Raw genomic sequence first — 17887 nt, forward strand, 5'->3', positions numbered from 1 at the left:
ACTACCTATTATTCTTACTCTTTGCAGGGAAAAATCTTATAAAAAGCTGATTACATTAGCAGCTCATTTCAGAAAATAAAGCAAGCGGCAGGAAAACAAAAACCCATGAAGTTCCAAAATACCCCAATCAACAGGCATTCTGTTGTGGCCAGGATAAAGATGCCGCCTTCCAGGAAAAACTGAAATACGGATTTGTTTTTGGGCAGCACTGCACACCTTTACTAGGCCTCGCGTTAGCCACAGTGCAGACTAAATAGAGAGTATAGACTAAACAACTAGGTGGGCACACGCTGCCCCTTGGCAAGGAGTGAGGGGGAAGCAGGGGCAAAGTCTGCTAGAACTCCCGCGTGAGCGCTCCCTGAAACCCGACTGAGCAGAGCCCGTGGGCTGCATGCCGGGGCCCACCGCTGGGTGGTCTTCCCAGCTCAAGTCAGGAGGGCAGTCTGGCTCTGGAAGGCTCCCTGGATAAAACCCGGAGACACGCACAGAGGTTTCTTGAAGACGCACTGCTGGAAAGAGCTTTTTCAGGCCTTGGGCTTGCATTCGGAGGGCCCGCAGTAGAGGCCAGGCCAGGACTGGGAAAGAGGTGAGGCAGAGAGGCAGCCAGTGCGGTCGGGGAGGGTGGCTGCAGCCGGCCTCTGGGGGTGCGAGGGGGTGCTGGGAGACAGGCAGGGACCCGAGGATGTGAGTGCAGCCTGGCCCTGCCCGTGAACGAGAAAAGGCAGCGTCTCAACTCTCACAAGCCCAGTGATGACCGGAGGACAGGCTGCAGTGGGCTCACAGCAGGGGCGGCACCCCCACCCCAGGCCCTTGAGCTGACCTGGCCTTCTCTTTCCCATCTGCAGAAAAGTGAGTACAGGAGAGCACCAGGAGACAGAGAAGGGAACATCTTTACTGAAGAAGGGAGAACATGGTCCCGCCTCCTCCTCCCACCCCACCGTGGAGTGGGGGGCAGATGCAGAAAACGGCTGTGCCTCCCACCCCCTTCCACCTCCTACTCTCGATTTATTTTTCACTTCATTTCACGTGATAGGAACACAGTGTCATTTTTCTGTTACTCATCACATCAGCAAACACAGCTGCCAGGTCACAAAACTGCTTTCCTTGGGGTCAGTGGGCCAAACGGGCTCCAGCCCCACGCCTTGTACACTGTCCCCACAGAGTCATCATGGTCTGTCAGCATCACCCTTCACCCGGCCAGCCATTTCCACAGGAACACATGGGGATCCTGGGCTCAGAGGGCCTCAGGACAGAGGGGCCTTACTGTGGCACACAGCCACAGTGGGGTGAGGTCCTGCCAGTTAACTGTGTGTCTATGGTCGAGAGCGGACCTCTCTGTGCCTCAGTTTCCTCATTTCTTAAGAGGATACAGGGCCCATTTCCCAGGGCCGTTACGGGGGCCATGTGAGAGTGGCATGCCAGTGTGGTGGCTCCTGTTCAGCAGCTCAGACTTCTCAGCACCTACTACGTGACGGGCTCTGTCCCAGGAGCTGGGGGTAGGAAGGTACATCAGCCCCAGTCCAGCCCGCAGAGCATGGCATTAGAGAAGGGCAGTAGGAAGGCGCTGCCCATTCACTGAGGACACTGGCTGGGGAGGGAGGGGTAGAGGGCAAAGGCCCTGCAGCCACACTGCTCAGCAGCACACCAGATGTGTTACTTTAAGCAAGTTACTTAAGGTCTCTCAGTGTTTCAATCTTCTCAACTCTCAACAGAGATAGAACACTAGGTAGCTGGTCCTGGTGTGAAAACTAAAGAAGGCGAGTTAAGTAACTTTACACAGCATTTGGCTCAAGGTAAAGTTACATAGTAGCTTTAAGTAACAACAGTAATTGGAACAATAATGAATGTGTAAGTATCATGGAACGGGACAGAGAGGCTTAGCAGCAGCACCTCATCATCTGAAGGCACAGTTTCTCAGAGGTGACATCTGAGCTCGGACCTAATGAAGAACTTTTATGCAGTTGACCTTTTAATCTGCTCTGTGGCCAGACCGATAAGACTCGATGCTGTCTGATCTAGATCACACCCCAGATTACTGGGAAATATCCTCGCCTCCCGGCTACTGCACGGCCACTGCGGGGCCCAAAGCACAGACGGACCCTCGGGCGCCCTTGGTGGCAGCAGCAGCCGGGATGGACGTTCCGGAAGCAGGACCATGTCCTCTAAAAGCCACAGGGCCGAGCTCCTGCCACGTGGGGACAGACGAGGATGCACCCCACCTGCACCCACGGCCACGGACAGGTCAGGGGCTCTTTCATATACCACAGCTACATCCCAATTCCACGAGTCCTTCACCGGGGCACCTGCGGATACAGCCAATACACTGTGTCCATCTTAGCATTTTTAACACTGTTCAAGAGACCAGGTGCCACCCCGTTTCCAAAACAAAATAGCCCACAACCCACCCACAAACTGCTTTCCACAATTTTTCTCGTAAGTGCTGTTTGTAATTAGTAAAGACCAGGGGGCGGCTCCTGTGATTAGACCAAGCCTTGGTATGGACACTTCTGTTTTCCAGGACGTTCCTTTGGTTGATGATAAAACTGCCTATCAGTATCTGAATTACTGAACTGAACGATGATCACGAGCAGAGCCTTCGTGCAGAGCGGAGTCAACAACAGAGAGAGAGACTTTTTATACACTTTCAAGTACATGACTCCAGGCAGCTGTGATTACTCCAGGGCTTTTCCAATTGAATGTCTCAGCAGTAAATTTTGATTGCTAAACCTAAAGGCGGATCACTAAATAACTCACACGGTCTCTCCAGACTTTTCAAGTGAGTGGACCTTCCATTTTCGTGTCGAACCAAATGCAGACTTACCGAGGTCAATAAGAATCGCGTGCTGTTGGGAGGTGAGCCGTTTCAAGAGTTCTTTGTATGGCGTGTCCTTTGGCTGCTGCTTACTGGGAAACTGGTGTTTGAGGTGGTGCTGCTCTGCTAGGAATTTCCAGATCTCCCCCCGGTGATGACGTGGCACACCTTCAGGAGAAGGGGCAGGAAACAGAGAGATTTTATGCTCAGAGTACGACATAATAATAAAAATGAGTTAGGTTTCACTCCATTGACAACCTCTTGTTTCATATGAATTAGCAGCGTCGAAAGGGAAAGGAAACAACTAAAATTTTGTCCTACCTGCTCCCCTTCCTTCCTTCCTCCACACCCCCGTCCTCCCCACCCCTCCCTGGCCCCTTGCACTTTCCTTACGGCTTTCAAATATATATGATGTTCGGACTGTGCTACACTTGGGGGGGGGGGGTGGATAAGCTGATGAATACGAGCCCCCATCTGGTGCCAATTAATGTTCGAGGGAAAGACTCCCAGGCGTGTAAAACTACAATGCAAAAGGTTGTCTCATACGAGGGTTCAGACGAAGGATGGCAAGATTTCACAGAATCCTTCACTTGTGCCAAGATGTAAGACTGTGGGAAGGGTAAGGGAGAGAGAAGACACGTCGGAGGAAGAAAACTCTCCGTGTTTCTCTGCCTCGGGTGCAGGGCGCATGTGTGGTGGGGGCAGGTGGCAGTGGGAAGGGGGAAGGGATTTATTAGAGGCGAAGTAAAAGGCAAGCTACCTGCACTTTATGTGGCAGCTCTGGGGAACCCCGGAATGTTTTTGAGCTGGGGAGGGGCAGCCTAATTGGGGAATACGGATTAGACACCGTCTACAAGGTGGGCTAAGAAAGGGACAAGAGGCCGGACTGGCCGCCGTCCACACAAACGTGCCTCGGGCAGCATTCAACTGGGACGGGAAAACAAGAAAAGCCACCCGAGAGCCTCTATTCCACGTTTTCAGTACAACTGATTTGACTACGCAACGTGATTAAAAATGTCCTCTGAAACTAGGAGAAGTTCTCTTAAAGCCAATGACGTCATTTAAGGCAAACTTTGCAGGAATATTGACAGTTTTGATTCAGAACTTTTGGGTTCACCATTAAGCTGTTACAAGGCCCGAATGTAGAAATGGGGAGACAAGGGAGCCTGCAGAGTAAGACACCAGATCCGTCTCGTCTCTGACAGGAGTCCTCTGGAGAGAAAAGGAGCCTCTGATTGAGGGACTGAGGTCTCCTTCCTTCCACGAAAAAATGGGACCGCTTTGAACACTTTCCTGCTCATCAGAGCGTCTGCCCAGGAAGACAGTTTTCCTGGTTTTCGACTGGCCACATCTGACGGAAGTCTGTACCCTTGGCAAGACAGCAGCGGCAGGTTAGACCAGCACGAGGTTGCCAGGTGCTGTCGCCATCCTAAGTACTGCGTCATCGTCGTCCCCACAACCCGCTGAGGGACACTGGATGATGACCTTTCCTGGTAAAGACAAGGAAGCTGAAGCCCACAGGAACAGGTCCCTCAGCCGAGATCACTCAGCTGGGTAGGAGCAGAGCAGAGGGAGGGACTGTCGTCTCTGTCAGAGCAGTCAGCAAGCTGCTACTCGGGTGGGGACCAGAGAACATATATTTTGTGTTCTTGCCTGGCGGTTAATAATGAAATCATCATTTGTGGATCCGAACCACATAGTGGTCAATTTCATTTATTACCAGATCCACAAGGAACTATTTAGAACAATCACTCAGCCATCTCCTAGAAATATCCTGGGTACGGTAAGCAATTTGACTTTTCCCTTACACAGCCCAGTTGTAAAAGAAAACAAAAAAGGCGAGCCTGTGGGAGAAATACAGGGCCACACTTCACTGTGACCACAACTCACACCCTCTCTAAATGCTGGTCTTGGCATTAATCTCATGATCCTTCCACGAAAGGATCATGTGGGTTGAATGGTGGCCCCCAAAGATGTGTGTCTGCATCCTAACCCCTGGAACCTGTGAACATGATTTGGAAAAAAAGTCTTTGTAGACATAATTAAGGTCTGAAAATGAGATCAGCATCCTTATGATGCAAGTGGGCCCTCTATCCAATGACGTGTGTCATTACAAGAGACACAGAGAAGACGAGAAGAGCAGGCAATGTGATCATGGAGACAGAGAGCACAGTGACGCAGCCACAAGCCAAGGGATGCCCAGTGCATCCCTGCCCACACCCTGACCCCAGACTTCTAGCCTCCAGGAGTGTGAGAAGAAAATTTCTGTTTTAGCCATCAATTTTGTAATAATTTGTTACGGAAGCAACAGGAAACTAACACACCCTGACATCTGCCTTTTTAGATTACTCCATTCCTCTCTCCCTGCTTCGAAGAATATCATTGTGTGTGTGTGTGTGTGTGTGTGTGTGTGTGCACACGCACACAAGCCCTTAACATTTCAAACTATAATAGAAGTAAATGTGGCCTGAAAAACAGTCACCATGTTAAGTGATTTATAGTGGGGCTTTTTCACAAACTATTATTTTCAAACTGGGATATTTTCCCAAGGTATGAGATAACCAATTTCCTCTTATTACTAAATCATTCCCATTATCTTATCAGACGTTTATTTTTTGGAAGAAGAGAATATCGCTTGTGTCATTGGACAGTACCACATATTCTCGTATTTAAGAGAGCTTAGGTTTTGTGATTTAAAAACAAAGAGTCATGCAAAGTGGAGCCAATGTTTTTGCTGAGAAGGACTGGAACAGCCTTCCCCATGCTCAGTTTTGCCTCCACTCGTACCCTGGGCCTGCAGGCAGGGTTCCGGGTGGACAGGAGGCCACTCTCCCCCTGAATATAAACACCTTTTTATTTTTACTGACTTCAAGAGTAATTTGTGCTCACCACTTAAAAAAAAAAAAGCCCTTCTAAAAATGCAAAAGGTATAAAGAAAGTGAAAAACCACTCACTCATAACTAGAGTGAACACATAATTCACCACGCCAAAGCAGGAAGCATTTGAAAGCAGAGAGGAAGGCTATTTATTATTTCACTGGGACAAGCTGTAAACCAGGGCTGTGCCAGGTAAACCAGATGTATGGTCATCCTATTACTCAGATATGTGCAATTGTGTCATGCATGTGTCACACACTATGTGCATACAGAAATATACAACTGTACATGAGACCATACAGTATTTTTTTTTCATTGACTTATCTCACACATCTCTTACACCAGTAAATACAAATCTACTGTGTCATTTTCGAGGACTATGGCACAGGGCAGTCACATGGCAGGAGTTTCTGGTTCTGTTTTAGCTACTGGCTACACAATGCCATAATATGCATTCTTCCTACTGCAGTACATTTTTGACTGGTTAATTTCTAGAACAGGTTTCTACATGTAGCATTGCTGGATCACAGGTAAGCAGTGTTTGCATCTGGCCAGAACTGCCAACTGCTGAGGTGCCCTCTTCGCAATCTCAATCCTAGAAAAGTATACTCCGGTTCACAAAGCTCTACCTTGCTATCTTCAGTGAAATCATTTAAACCCAAACTAAGCTTTGAGTTATTTAAAGCTCTACAGAATTATTCTTCCTTCTCCTAAGCTGACACACTAATCCTGCTGCTCTGATCCAATTTTAACTTGGAAGCCTTATAGATCCCTTTTTCCATCACTTAGGGGTCCTCAGACCATTAAGAGGAAGGGCCTCATCACCCACACAGGGACTATCTTCTCTTTCAAAGTCTCTGTAGTAACTTGGCCTCTACCTAAGAGGCCAAAGGGGTGGTTCTGACCCCCCCTTAATCTCGTTTTTTATTCTGAGCTACAAGATGGGACTGTGGGCATTTGTTTGGAGTCATTACATCTTATGTGTTAAAACCAGCCGAATAACTGAAAAAGCCCCTTGTGCAGTTAGAAATAGAGTTTCCGCCACAGAAGGTATGATATGACCATGTCAGTGGACACAAGAGGGTTAGCCTCAGCTCATCTCAGTTTACAAACTGTATAATCACCTATCCCAAAGTTCACTACACAGGTTCCAGATGCCTGGAGTGTTTCCATCAGTTCCCTCTTGTCAAATACATAACAAAAACCAGTATCTCCAGGTGCCGGTTTCTAAGAAACTCAAACATTCAGAACAGCTGTCACAGACCCATGCGATTTACCTTTTGTACAAGCAAAGCCACCTGAAGACCATCATATAGTCAATAGTGAAAAGGGAAAGAACAGAGTCCTTCTTTTCTCTGCTTTCTCCCTTTTCCAAACGGCAATCTGGGGCCACTTGGTGCAATGGTAAGCCTCCAGCAATCACTAGGGGCAAAAGAACGTGAGAACTGGAAGAGAGTTGTGAGACCCTCTGTAGGGTCTATGCCTCTCACTCTAGCTGCCAGAAGGCTGGAGCCCAAGAGGGCGAGGACACCTGCCCAAGGTCACACGGGAAGCTGCTGGCCAATTAAGAGTCTGAGTCCTCACCACCCACCACACTTCTGCTGAGGAGAGCACTGCCGAGGCAGGTCCAACCACAGGTAGTGCTGTGTGGTGGTGAGAACTCCAGGAGATGGGTGTGTGAACAGGCCCTGGGCCCATTACAACAGAGTCATGTTTCCTTATCCATAGAAAGGGGAAAGTCGTGACTAGCAATCACTACATATTATTACTGAAAGTGACACAGTCAAGTTCAGATAAAGGTTAAATAATGCCCACAGACTACAGTAGGAGTAAATGCTTTGGCCCACTCACTCTCTTGAGATAAGTAACACTGTGTATGTAACTTCTTCTGCTGAGCTGCTAACAAAGTCCACAGAAGAAAACTAAGCTTCATACATATTTGAACTGCTTTGTCTGAATTCTTGGTTGTTCTTGACTAAACTGACCAGAACTTGATAACCACTAAAATTAGACTCCAAAGGTCTCTGATCTTGCCAGCAGATGCTAATATACATTTATTTAAAAGAAATGGTTGTTTTACTTGATCACTAATAATCATCAAAGTTAAGCTGTAAAATGGAGCTACTCAAACTATTTGTGAAGAACCAGTTTTTTGTTTTCTTTTAAAATGTTCCAATCCACTGCTGATACTTTTATAAAATACAGTAAAAATGAATTTATATAAAAACGAAACAGAAAAAAAAGACTGATAAAAGACAAGTCCACTTTTTTTTTTTGATCACCCTTGTCAAATTACTGGAAAAGTTTCTAAATGTTTAGTCCCAAGTCCTATTCTTAGGCCAGTAGCAGTGTGGACTGGCACACTGTCAGTACACCACACTAAAAACCCACAAACACCGCCTACCCACCCGGGCCCTCCAGGGTAGCAGGGATGTGCAGTGTGCTTCCAGGTATCAGCTTTTTTACTGCTCACAGCAATCACTGTCATCGCCCACACCTCACAAACAGGGAAAGTGGAACTCAGAGAGGCTAAGTCACTCGCCTAAGATCACCTGGCAAATCAGTAGGGCTGGGATCTAAACCTGGGACGACCTGTCCGAAGTCTGTGCATAAAACTGTGTTGTTTCCCTAGAGAAGCCATGCAATCAGTTTTTGCTTTACCATCTAACTTAGGTATGTCATCATTACCCAGTTTGTAGGCAACTAAGCCCTGTTTTCCTATCTTCTTCCTGCTTCCTAGGCTTCTGGGCATTTTAATTAATTAAGAGGAATCATGAAAGGTGATGAAACTCACACAAATTAAGATATGTGGAAACAGACTACAGAAAGGTGTGGTAACTACGAGAGAAACAGCCACCAAAATTGGGCTTTAATGTTTTTTTATTCCATACCTCTTCCCAACATCAATGGGAGGTAAGGATGGCGGGATGGATTCCCCATAAAGCTTACCTTGCCCAACAGCCGAATGCATTTTTTCCATGTCAAACTTAATTTTTGATCTTCCTGGCGTGCTAAGCATCTTTTCCCACACTGTGGTCACTTCTTTAAGACAAGGAGTGATTTCTTCATAATCAAGCTTTAGGCGCTTGTTCAGCAAATCGCTTTCAGAGGCTAGAAGAGATCATGCAAGAGTGTTAGAGAATGCTATGGCTACAAGTCTTCATTTCCTAGCATCTAGCATCGCTACTGGAATGGTGAGCAGTTACAGCCAAGCTGACAGGTCCAGACTAAAGTCACTGTTCCTGCGCCACCTCATTTTCCTTACCTTAGAAAAAGCTGAGTATGCCTAATAGGTGTCCTTGATTTATTTCTCTGACCCCTGCACAACGCCCCGCCCTGCCCCAAGAAACCTGTTGGCTCCACTACTAAAATATATCCCATACCTGTCTAGTTCTATCAATCTTCACAGCTACCCTACTAAACTGCAAACATCTTAAGGACAGGAGCTATGCGTTAAGATTCCTGGTGCCTGGCATGGTTAGAGATGAACACAATTTCTTCATCTGAACCAGGAGAGCCTCTCCAAGGACAGTTCCTCCCTATTTAGAGCCAAACCTTCTTAGGTAGCCTCTACCTCGTCATGTTTCTGCTTCCTGCAGCTCAACAGAATAAATCTTCCCTTTCATATGACATCGCCCCAAATGTACGAAGGTAGTTGTTATTTCCCACCAACTTTATTCAGCTTAAACTGCCTTAAGAATTATACCTGGATTACCAAACTGGGGTTGGGCAGGGGGAGAGGCAGGGAATTGATAAAGGAAAAGTTTAAATTGATGATTCTCGGGATTAACTCTGACAACTTCACTCCCACCTAAAACCATGATATACTATTTCAACACAGTGGTGATGTCGTGAGCCCCCAAATCCATCCCACCTCAGGTCTCAGATCTTGACAACACATAGCATTGCCCAGCTAAATGAGCCAGTACACAGGCCTCTGCAGAGACGATCAACTGTGGTCTTTATGATAATAATAAACAAATGCTATGTCCTAAGTACTTTATATTCAGCAGCAGTTAATCTTAATGACTCTCTGAGGCAGGGTGCTGGTTGAGAAAACCAAGGCCGAGAGGCTGACCAGCAACTCCCAGGTTCCTGAGCAGGAGGTGGGGCGGGCCTGGGGACCTTGCCCTTCTCCATCGCACTATGGGGCTTATGGTTACACATCTTTTTTCTGCGACTAGGCATGTATCCATCAGGGGCCTGAAATGTTTGACAGAACCCAGGGGAGCTTTCCAGGCCTAGAGTTTTTTCGAGTGAAAGATTTTCAACACAAATGTGATCTCTTTAACAGATACAGGGCCATTCAGATCTTTTTCTTCTCATTTCAGTTTTGGTAAACTGTACCTCTCATGCAGTTTGTCTATTGCATCTCAACAGTTAAGTTTACTGGCATACAGCCATTCGTAGTCCTAGAGACACTGCTAAGTCAACGCAGACATCACATAAGTGTGTCTTCCCCAAGCCCCCTGAGAGTCCACATGGTCTCCCCGCCCCCAAGTGTGTCCTCCCCCAGCTCCCTGAAGGTCCCGGTGCTCCCTCCACCCCCGCCCCTCCAAGTGTGTCCTCCCCCAGCCCCCTGAAAGTCCACACGCTCTCCCCACCCCCATCCCCACTTGATTCAGGAGTAGAGGAGGGGCCACAGAAGTCGGAGGTGCTGGAGCAGGACCCAAAGTCCCCCTCCCCCCCAATACGTTCCTCCAGGTCCAACCACTACACTGAACTCCAGTGTCTATTATTTTTAAAACGGGAATTACAGCTACCTCATTGAGTTATTCTTGTGAGGATTCAGTGAGATGAAATATACCAAGCATCCAGAAATTTCTGCTAATCAGCAAGTGCTCACAAATTATCAAAAATATAAAGACAAATAAGGAAAGGTCTAAAATGTTGCTTGACAAACTAAGTGCTGATAACATGAAATATTTTCTTTTTCTGTGTCAGAAATTGAGCAAAGGCTAACTCAGTTAATCTAGTTAACACTACCCTAATGGTAAGACCTTATTCATGTGATGCATGGATTATGTGCTTAATGGACTCGATTACTTCCTTCAAGTACAAATGCAAGAAAAGATGGTGCTGAACACGTCCCTCATCCAGCCTCTCACTTCATGGACACAGAAACTGAAGTTCAGAGCAAGTATAGGGCTTGCCCTAAGTTATTTACTGGCTGGTGGGTAGTCAAGTGACTCCAGGCCTGGTGCTGCCTCTCTCGCGATTTTCTACCTACCATCTTTATATTCTTTTCCTTCTCACTTTGAAGAATACATGTTTTTTAAGGTCCCATTAAACCACCTTGTGGCAAAGCAGGTTCAGGACTAGCCTTGCTGGCCAGTGACTGCAGATAGCACTGGGCTCTCAGTGCCAAGGGACATTTCTCTGACAGTGAGCTCTGCTGTGAGCCTGTCTGGCTGCACTAAAGAGCCCAGCAAGCTATGCAAGGAGCCTTCTCTGAACTCAACAGGACAATAACATCTAGCCAGAAGATTCCGCTGAAAAGGCTTAATCCATGTATTTTACCGTTGGCCTAAGCACCATCCTGCAGTTTGAGTGTCCTAACATTGCTGCCTAAAATCCAGAGCCTCCGGTGGCGCCTGGGTGGCGCAGTCGGTTAAGCGTCCGACTTCAGCCAGGTCACGATCTCACGGTCCATGAGTTCGAGCCCCGTGTCAGGCTCTGGGCTGATGGCTCGGAGCCTGGAGCCTGTTTCCGACTCTGTGTCTCCCTCTCTCTCTGCCCCTCCCCTGTTCATGCTCTGTCTCTCTCTGTCCCAAAAATAAATAAAAAACGTTGAAAAAAAATTAAAAAAAAATCCAGAGCCTCCAACATGTCTTATTAAGCAATGCGGATGGTACACGCTTGCAACAAATGTCAAAGCTCCCAGACAAGGCCTTTATGTACAAGACCAAACCGTTTAAAATATTAAATAAGGGTCTACAAACCCACAATTGAGTATTTCTGGGGCTATGGGACACTAGGACTACACGAGAGCAAACCTAACCTTACAGAAGATTCATCTAAAACATTTATTACCATCTACCATGAATGTATGAGCCTACTCAGACTTCGGACTAATGACGTTCAGGTCTGATTTATGTCTCTTACACGTAGGCTGTAGCTGCCTGTCCCCAATCCTGCGTCGCTAGCGACTGCCTTCACAAATAAAATGTTCTTCCAACTACCATCACCTCTTTTTTTTTTAATTTTTTAAATGTTTTTATTTATTTTTGAGAGACACAGAGAGACAGAGCATGAGTGGGAGAGGGGCAGAGGGAAAGAGAGGGAGACACAGAATCTGAAGCAGGCTCCGGGCTCTGAGCTTTGAGCACAGAGCCTGACACGGGGCTCAAACTCATGATCTGCAAGATCATGACCTAAGCCAAAGTTGGCTGCTTAACTCACTGAGCCACCCAGGTGCCCGAATTACCATCATCTCTTAAAACTTTAGTAAGGAAAGGCTAAGAGGCTGGAAGCATCAGTGATTAAGTGACCTCCAAACTTGTAGGGATGTTAGAAGAACCGCAGTCTTTATTTATTTATTTTTTTAATAACCAACATAATGCGTTTGCTTAACCAGGAAAAACCCTTTAAAAAAATATCAATTACATTTCAGTTAAAATACAAAATTCAATGTGTTATCATACCATTATGCAGATATAGTGTAATACTTTAATCTGAGGCATGAAATTTTGAATTACATCAGTCAGTGAGATAAGCAATAGTGTTCTGACCCCAAACCATGGTTGTACTGAACCACACATCCTGTCCTGCATTGGGCTTCTCACATCTTCATTTGTAATAGGGGAGGAATGGCCTTGCAGAGGGACATGGTGGAGACTGCTGGCTTGGGAGACAAGCAATGTATTTTGGTCCCAGAACCATTAAAAGTTATCTGGGGAAATTAGAATTCAGCTTTCAACCGCCTATAAGGGAGTGAAGAGAATTTAGATGATGTGGTTTGGTTCCTGCTCAGATGCAATGCTTCCCGAATAGTAACAGATACTTAATCCACATATTCAAAATCTAGGATGGGGCGCCTAGTGGCTCAGTCTGTTAAGCATCCGACTTTAGCTCAGGTCATGATCTCGAGGTCCGTGAGTTCGAGCCCCACGTTAGGCTCTGTGCTGACAGCTCGGGAGCCTGGAGTCTGCTTTGGATATTCTCTCTCTCTCTCTCTCTCTCTCTCTGCCCCTCCCCCACTCATGCTCTGTCTCTGCCTCAAAAATAAATGAACATTAAAAAATTTTTTTTAAATCTAGGAAATAGGCTTAATTAACCATGGAAGAACCTCTTCACACATGTTCTTCTCATTTCTTTCTCAAACAGCATGCAATCTAGCTTAAACACTAGATCAATTACAAGAACCACATCCCACACCCAGCTACAATTTAACTTTCCTTTAAAAAGAAGTTAAACAAACAAACAGTGTAGCAGAATGTCTCTCTAGTACATGGTATACTCCTGGTTGGTTCATGTCAAATCTTGCTTCTGTATTTAATGAGAAAGTTCTGCCCCCATCCCACCCCAACAAAGCTTACAAAATGTTTTTTTAGGCAATTCACCTTCAGGCTCTTATTGATGATGAAGTGGCTCAGCAATATAGGTACTGTACTCACAGAAACAGTCAATGCTTTCTGAATCAAACAATTTATTGTGCTTTCACCACAATGGTGAAGACATATGTTGAACTTTATAGAGACAAAAAGAGAAATTAATGCAAATAGCAAGAATGCAAGACCTCACAGGATGGACCATCGCCAGATGGAATGAGGAAGCGGTGGCAAGATGTTGGCAAGGCCCAGTGAACTTGATGCAACACCTGGCCAGGTGTTCCAGGTCACCTTAGGGAACACTTCCCTGTTCACTCTTGTCTGTAATCATCATTTACACAGCTTCACAGAAGCTTTGCTCTCGTGGCACACTGATCAGTCTCTTCGATGGCAGCCATGACGCCCCCAACGTCCCAAGAAGCCAGCAGGTGCCATGCCCATTTTACAGCTACGCCCTGATTTTCCGTGGCTGTCATTTGCAAGCAGACTGGCCCGGAGAAGTGTCAGGACTTATGGCCTACATGATGAACTGAACTGCCTCTCTGCTTTTCAACAAAGACCCCAACCCAATATATGCATGAATATGAGTCCTGTGCTCCAAAGCAGTCATGTAGCTGATGTACCTTCAGTGATGTGATCACTGTCAAGTCTCTTTCAAGATCTGCTTTTAGAATTGCCTTCAAGAACACCCAAGAAAATGGTAGAAAAACCAAGTTGGAAGAAATCTTAGCAATCACTGCAGTAAACTCCCCTCACGGTTGCACCCTTTCCCACAGCACCTCGAGGGTCTCTCAGCCTCAATACTGGGTACAGGGAGAGCCCACAGCACCTGTCAGTAGCCCACGCCAAATGCTCAACTACTTTCATATTCAAAGGTCTTATTACTTTGTATCTGACTTCGTGTTTTTGGTCAAAGATGACATGCGCTGGTGGACTATGAACCTTACGAGATTTGGTGCCTTAATAACCTTCAGCTCTATATGCAGACATCAAGATAAAAGACGAACATCTGCGGCCAAGGAGTAAATTCAATGAAATGTGCTCTAACTGCCAAACTGCTCTGGGCCGTGGCGGCACAAGTGAACCGCCTGCACAGCCTCCTTTGGAAAGAGTACGTTCAGATTTCCCCATCAAAATGCCCAGTATTTTATATCCAGTCAGCTCTCTATACTCCAGGACCCACGTTCTTTCCACCATACCACCCACTTCACTTAGCTGCTATGAAGATAATATTTTTTGGTTCAAGCAACAGTAAAGAAAACAGGAAATGAACAAAATCTAAACTTTCAAAGTTCAAGTCGTATTTTGATACTGACATAACCCCAGGCAAGAACTTGGCTGATGTGAGCCTCAGTTTCCTCTTCAGGCTAACACCTGCCTTCTGGAAAGCTGTCGGCAGCATTAAAAGAGTCTGTCTATAAAACATCTCGATCTTGTTCAGTTAGAACTCAGCTAATGCTGAAGCTTCGTCCTCTTTGCTTTAGGTTACCTGCAACCCACTCAAAAGGCACATAGAGTGAGGTTATGAATTTCACTGATTTGTGCAGGATTAGTTCACACCTACCACCCAGCACAGACTGTGGCTGGGGACAAAGTAAGGAGGGAAAGAGAAAACAAAACAAAAAAAACACTCTTCAGAGAGTTGAAGCTTACATTTGAGGGTTGTCTCTTGGAAGTTCCAGATGTTATGCCGCAAACGACCATCCAGGAATAATTTAATGCACTGGGTGAGGTTATCATGAAGCCTCCAGAAAGTAAAAAGCACTAACTCCACTTTGAAAAAGTAAACAGATATTTTGTATATATGTATGTATGTACGTATGTTACAGCATCTTGGTTTGTTTGTTTTTTTAAAGATGGCATTCTTATGTGTGATGCGATTCACTTCAGAGCCAAGACAAATTAAGATTATCAGCCCTGTTCGTTCTAAAAAATATGGCAAACCAACCTTGCAGCTTCTGATTTTCCTTCTCCATTCTGAGCAGCAGGATCTGCTGTAGAATAGCCTTTTGCCATAGCTCTCGAAGCTCTCGAGATGTCCTTTTCCTCTCCTCTGGGACAGGGCCAGCGGGCCCATCTTCACAAACTGGTTCTAAAGGAGATCGTGGCGGTAGCTCTCCCAGCTCAGAGTAATCTGGGGACAGAAAAGGACATTTCAGAACAGTAAGACTTATATTTAAACATAGTGTCAGATCAGAAAATTCTGCTCGCTCACATATTATGAAATGGTATCACCAGATTTAAAATTCAAGTTTTAATATGCATTGAAATAAATTGGGTGTGAGCTACAATCATCAAAGTATACATCAAACAGTAAGCAAAAGTTGTAGGAGCTGAAGAAATGTTCAAAGATACCTACTTTCAAAGGTGTAATATTTCTATTTTCTTCTGAGTTAGTGACTGTATTATTGGTAACAGCAAACGCTCTAGAGTGCTCACTCTGTACCAGATCGTCCTGGGGGCTTTATGGATACTAGTTTATTTAACACTCAACCACCCTCAAATGTAGCTACTGTAATTATTCAGTTTTAAAGAAAAGCAAACTGAAGCACATTTGACACTTGCCAACTGTCACACAGCCTGGAAGTACAGAGCCAGGACTGGGGGCCCAAGGAGTCTGGCCTCCATGTGCATTCTTAACCACTATGTTACAAGGCTAGGTATTTTGGAAGAAGATGAAAGCATATTTAATAGCCAATAATAACAGTGACCATTAACGGATCCTCTACCAAGTGCTGGGCACCACGCCAGGAGTTTTATACAGACAGACTCATTTAATCCTGATGACAACGCCAGAGGCAGGGATTAATTAGCCTGAAGAGAAAACTAAGGCTCAGCCAAGCAAAGTAACTTGCCCAGGGTCAGGCAGTGAATACACAGGTGTGTTGGGATCGCAACTGATGTCTGCCTGATTTGGAAGTTCACGCCTTCTGCTAGATATCTCTACAATTCAGGTTTCCTATGTCACCAGTTTCCAAATTTCTAGTTATTAGTTGAAATCTCTTCACATTTCATGCATGTGTATCTTTCTCAACTGCAGACCCCACTGCTACACAAGGTTATTATAACCCACAGATACTTTACAGACCAGCGGAAAGAACGCCCCACCTGCTCACTTTGAAACTAGTGGAGAAGAGCAAAAGCTCCTGTGTGAGCAGACCTCACCTGAGGCGAAGGATTCATGGGAATGTCAGTCTAAACTGAATCTAAATAAAACCATGGTCTTAACACATGCTTTGAAAAGCCGTTCAGACAACTCAAATCTCACAACCACCCAGATCACAACATTCAGTCTCTTCCAGTGCTCCAACACAATGCCACATGACGATTAATTTCCAGAACAGCTGTTAGCGTTGACTTCTCATTATCTTTGGCTAAGGTTGGGTTTGATTTGCTGCTATGAAATCTATGAAATCAAACATAAGCTACAAAACATTTCATTTCCTAAAGTCACTTGTCCATCTTAACTCCTCTTAAAGTTACTGGATTAAAATAATTTATGATAAGCATTAAGAATGCTCTGTGATCTCTGTAAGCATTTAAAAACTTACCATCACATTTCTATCTGTTTATTTATGATCCTATTAAACGAATGAATACATTAAAATTCTTCTCTTGGAGGTAGTCTGTGCACATTTGTTCTTATAGAAGGGTGCTCACGTGTAATGGTCAGTATAAAAGCAGGAATCACACTTGTCTGTACAGAATGATCTCAATCTTATAAATATTATGAGAAGCAGTATAGTTCAGTGATTAAAAGGTCAGGCTCTGGAGCCAAGCTGTTTGGGTTTTAATCAAGACTCCACATTTTTTGATTTTGTGATCTTCAAGCTGCTTAACCTCTTTATGCCTCGGTTTCCCAATCTGCCGGGCAGGAATAACAGCACCTCCCTCACAGAACTGTTACAGGGATTGAGTTAATACATATCACATACACTAACTGAAACAGGGGTCAACACACAGTAAGAATACAGCGAATATTAGCTTTATTTGCTATTACATAGTCATTAAGGGCACATAAAAAACTATTGGAAGGAAACACATCAAGATTTAGCCACTCAACTGTAAGCTCTAAGAAAGCAAGACAAGGCCACCTTGTCCCTGAGGGTTTCCCTGGCATCCAGCATAGTCCCTGACACCCAGCAGGTGCCTGGCACATAGCTATTGACTAAAAGAACAACTAGATGGGTACGACGTCTGGGCGTGCTTGCTGTTTTTCTCTGTATTTCCTACATTTGTGACAATGAATAATTTTCATAATTAAAAAACTGAGGAAAAATAATGCAAACCTGTGATGATGTAAATCAGAGATTGAAAAATGTTCTGCAAAACACTCAGAAAACAAACCAATCCCCTCCAACAGCTGTTAGCGCTAGTCGTTCCTGAACACAACATAGCTCAAGCTCTTCCTTTTTCAGAAGGAATTCTAGTCCGTGTTCTTATTTCATCTTATTCTGCAGCCTCAACTCTTCCATTTGAGCTCTTGTCTTCCCTTTTTTCTTTTACCATCTTGGCCGCTGAAACTCCGCTGAACAATGTGGTGGTGATTCAAGTTCTGCTTCATCTCATATTGAAGGATTTATATGCCCACTGGCTGGCAAGGGTCTTGTTTCCAAAAGGAGATTGCTGGGAGACGGACTCACTGTGGG

General features: G+C 45.3%; 1 protein-coding gene across 6 annotated transcripts in view; it reads right to left on the reverse strand.

Moving 5' to 3' along the window:
• Positions 1-17887, reverse strand: part of TBC1D1 (TBC1 domain family member 1) — a 225515-nt gene that overhangs the window by 31349 nt on the left and 176279 nt on the right. For all 6 annotated transcript variants that reach the window (XM_047855658.1, XM_047855657.1, XM_047855656.1 and 3 more), the window contains 3 exons: positions 15187-15372; positions 8638-8799; positions 2822-2980 (listed from right to left, as the gene is read on the reverse strand). In XM_047855658.1, coding sequence (XP_047711614.1) covers positions 2822-2980; positions 8638-8799; positions 15187-15372 — 507 coding nt within the window. The remainder of the gene's footprint in view (positions 1-2821; positions 2981-8637; positions 8800-15186; positions 15373-17887) is intronic.

This window comes from Prionailurus viverrinus, chromosome B1, assembly GCF_022837055.1.
Source record: "Prionailurus viverrinus isolate Anna chromosome B1, UM_Priviv_1.0, whole genome shotgun sequence".
Classification (NCBI taxonomy): domain Eukaryota; kingdom Metazoa; phylum Chordata; class Mammalia; order Carnivora; family Felidae; genus Prionailurus; species Prionailurus viverrinus.